This window comes from Frankliniella occidentalis, unplaced genomic scaffold, assembly GCF_000697945.3.
Source record: "Frankliniella occidentalis isolate FOCC.00 unplaced genomic scaffold, Focc_3.1 Scaffold463, whole genome shotgun sequence".
NCBI lineage: Eukaryota > Metazoa > Arthropoda > Insecta > Thysanoptera > Thripidae > Frankliniella > Frankliniella occidentalis.
The window spans coordinates 51,341-55,408 of record NW_026267581.1 but is presented as its reverse complement, the minus strand read 5'-3'; the positions used below and the strand labels follow the sequence as shown (position 1 = coordinate 55,408).

The 4,068-nt window shown below is 42.5% G+C and overlaps 1 protein-coding gene across 2 annotated transcripts in view; it reads right to left on the bottom strand.

Moving 5' to 3' along the window:
• Nucleotides 1–1,856: 1,856 nt before the first annotated feature.
• LOC113218091 (uncharacterized) overlaps nt 1,857–4,068 on the bottom strand; it is a 21,317-nt gene continuing 19,105 nt past the window's right edge. For both annotated transcript variants that reach the window (XM_052274914.1, XM_052274915.1), the window contains exons 13-16: nt 3,835–4,068; nt 3,566–3,758; nt 2,825–3,473; nt 1,857–2,316 (exon numbers count right to left, since the gene is read on the bottom strand). In XM_052274914.1, coding sequence (XP_052130874.1) covers nt 3,245–3,473; nt 3,566–3,758; nt 3,835–4,068 — 656 coding nt within the window. In that variant the 3' untranslated portion in view covers nt 1,857–2,316; nt 2,825–3,244. The remainder of the gene's footprint in view (nt 2,317–2,824; nt 3,474–3,565; nt 3,759–3,834) is intronic.

Here is a 4,068-nt window from a genome sequence, read left to right as displayed (position 1 = left end):
ATTCTAAAATTTAGATAGAAAATAGCTATCAAAACAATGTCTGCTCTGAATTATTTGTTGGGTCTTTCTTTCACTGTTCCGTTTTCCGATGGCTGCGATGGCACAATATACTTTGGAGCCATTGGCAATTCTGCTACCAAATATTTTTGGCCGCTGTTATTAGCAGTTAAAACTGCGTGCAAATAGATAACGACTGTTTGCAGTTACAACTGTGAATACACATTTCTGAAATAATAGCAGTCAACACTGCTTATAAGCGCTATTTCATTATTTGCCGTTGCAACTGGCTGTAAGGCTCTAAAAAATAATCGCAGCCTCAACTGTTCATAAGACACATAGTACTATTTGCAGTTCAAAACTGCAAACAACGCCAAATCACTATTTGCAGTCAACAAACTGAAAATGTTTGGATTCTCTTAACAGAGTACTGTGTCGCACTAATTTCTCAATGCTTGTAGCTGCTCTGACCGAATTGGGTATTTCAGAGAGCTGGGCGGCGTTAGTAGCCCTAGGCGGCGTGCGTGAAGAAGAGTGTATTTCGACTAACGGAGGAAGAAGAATAGCGGGTAGAACATAAACGTGACCGATTGGCCGAGAGCTTCCCGCCTCTACGTCACGCCCGGTAGTGGCCAATCAGGAACCTTTATGTTCTACCCGCTATTCTTCTTCCTCCGTTTGTCGAAATACACTAGTAAAATGGAAGGAAAAGGGGTGTATCCAGCGACCGAGGTCCTGTACTATTTTTACATCGAGCGCCGCTTGCGCTGAGCGTACCCCCAACCACCGCGATAGTTGAGCTAGCGAGCGATGTACCTGATTGGTGAATTTGCCCAAAACAATTGACTCGCGGGGGGAATTTGTCAACCGGAAACCTCCATTAGGTCAGGGGGTGGGGGGTGCTCAGGAACAAACGAACGGACGAGGTGGATGAGCGAACGGGAGCGTCGAACGCGTCATAAGAGCCAATGGGGCCCGTTCGTTCCCCGCACCCGTTCGTTCACGCGTTCACTGCCTGTTCATTCGCCGGCCTGGTTCCTGAGCATGAGCAACCCCCCTGGGGCGGCTGGCCATGCGCAGCCCGTCTTTCTCATTGCGGAAGAGCTCGGCGCCTGCGAGACTCAGAGTAGGCCGACCCGCAGTGCACTGCAGGCGAGAAGTTGCCTACCTAAAAGGCGTCATTTGAAAGCTTGCGCTGACGAAGCTCGGCCAGCCGTTTCGTTACGGCGAATGACGGGCGCACTTTCGGGACGATCCCCTACCATCAGAGTCTCCGACAATACATTCGGAAATGGCGATAGAAATTTAGGGATTTATATCATGTCATGCCGTGCAGGGGGAGGACAGGACTGCCGATGTGACTGAGAGGGGTACATTTCTGCAACTAGTCACAGTGTAGGACCTGGACTGATCACTTTCCCAGTCACCAGTCAGTCGGAAAATCGGGAAAAATCACCTCCAGAAGCTCCAGTCACTTTTCTGGTCATGGCCAGCCATATTCCAATTATCCAGTCACCTAGTCCGATTGGACTACAAGTCAGAGGTGATGTACCCCTCGGTTATGACCCGCTCCCGATTGCCAAAGCTCGGTTGCATCGACCTACCCTTGTTAGGCCCGCAACTGAGACGGCCCAGCACTTCCCTATGCCTCCGCAGGTCTATAGTCTCTCTACGCATGTCGCCCCAAGTAGCAGGTAGGAAGCTGGTGAGATGCCTTCAAAACCTACGTGCTTCTCAAGGGCATCAACACTTTTGCTACCACTCTCACCCAAGCCAAGCTTTCTTGATTTAGACCCTTAAGTTGGGGGGCGGGGGGGCTCATTTTCTTTCCACATATTAAAAATAATACAAAGAAAAAGTAATGCAACAAGAAAATGTAATTACAAAAAGTCTTCTTTTAAAATTTACAAGACGTTCATTTCAACAAATTTACATACCGATAATTAAGTAGAAAAGTCGAGTACTTGATGTAAACTTTCAGAACAAAAGCATCCAAACGCAAAGTACAAGAATGGACTGAATTGAAAAACAAAAGGACAATAAAATTACAAGCAAAGAACACTCTAAAATAATGATGAACAAATGGAACTCAAATAAGTTGAGTGAAAATTCTTATAAAGATTAAAGAAAAGTCAAAGAATCTTTTAAAAGGCCAATCCCTGATAATAGAAAAAGTTCTGATAACAAAAAATAAAAATTAGGGTGTTAGAAATTCGTAGGAGTTTCTGATCCGTTTTGGTTTTTGAGTATTTCGGGCAGGGCGCTTGTTTGAGCCTCTTGAGTCAGCGGCAAGAGTTGCTACATTTGGAGCAGGAGCACCTGGAGGAAGCAGTGACATTGTTAGTTTCATTTCAAAATACAGTAACAGTCAGAACAATACACTTTTAAAAATTCAAGTGAGCGAAACAGAAGTACATACAAACTACAACTCAGAAAAGTTTGTTAGAAGTTTTTCACGACTGAAGTAAAGAAAGAATGTAAGATAAAGAAAATAAGGCTGTGAATTCAACATTAGAATTTACGAAACAAAGGAAGTTATAGCCTTCACATTTTAGTAATGAAGGTTTGCTAACCACTCTCTCTCAGCAAGCACAGCACATATGTAACTGCACTTAAAAATGCTCTCTAAATATTCAGTATGCAACAAATGAACATTTTGAAAGAATCAGTGCTACTTGGCTCCGTGACAGAAATAAGGAAGAACTCAAACCAAATAATAAATCAGCAACTCGGTGCCTCACTCACAGAACGGCAACCATGCTGTTTCAAAAGAACAGAAAAGCAAGGAGGGCAAACACTTAGGCTATAACTTGACAGTTAGACTCACCAAATATTTTCAAGTTCATTCTGAAGGTGTCCTGAAAAGGACAGTGTAGTCCTGATAAGGACTGTGTAGTCCTGATAAGGACTGTGTAGTCCTGATAAGGACTGTTGGATCCTTCATAAACCTTGAGCAGAAAAGACAAAACGGTTTTTCCCCAACTCCCCACCCCACCCTCAGATTATTGGGAAGAATTTGAAATCTCCACATTTCTATATTAGTGTTGCTCATAAAACATTAACAACAACACACATAAATGTGTAGTGTTTTTAATGCTGATAACAGGGCACCACATTTGCATGAAAGTGAGACAATCAAGCTAAAATCAAACTTTGAAGCACAATAATACTAAACTTAAAAGAACAAAATGCTTATGCAAAGCATATCTTGATTTTGCAGGGCTCGAAAGTTAAAAGATCATCACAATCATGAAAATGTGGAGGAAAATACACACCTTATAAACACAAAGTAAATATTACCTCGTTTCCGTTGAGTTACAAATTTTCTTTGCTCTGGCGGCACTATAGGAGACAGTGTTTTGGACGGGCTCACATTACTTAAAGTATTTACCCATCGGAACTTTTTGTTTGAGCAGCTTTCGTCAGGGCATAGAAAATACTCCCTCCCCAAATTTGGACCAGACCGACAAGTTTTCCTAAAAATTAAAAATTTTGAGCTATAACTAGTAAATTGTTCAGTACAACACTTAGTAAGTCACTTGTGAAAAAGAGCAAAACTCAGTCTTACCTCTCACAAATTGTGCCACAGGAGCATTTAGGGATATAGAACTGCCTGACACCTGAAGGAAATTCCTGGGCAGCCTGTATCTCCTGTACAGCCGGGGTATCCAACATACTAGGGTTACCTGGCATTGCAAGGGTATCCTCCAGTGTAGGAGTATCCTGATGGGGAGCACTATCTCTTGTGGCATCAAATTCAACTGTAAGAATATTACAAGTAATAAGAATTCATTCAATCGGTGATAAATATCTACAATTTTGAAAAATACAACATACTTTTAATTTGACGATTTTCAGGAGGGCTAGGAGTATACTCATCATCTGAGGAGAGTACAATAACTTCGTTACAATTAGAAGCACTAGGGATTCTTTGGCTAGCAATAATACCTTCATCTTCGGAATGTGAAGATTCATTGATTAAGTTATCTGGGTCATCCTCTCTTTCCTCCTCTTCAGCGGATGGCAACATGTCATCGATTAAGTTATCTGGGTCATCCTCTCTTTCCTCCT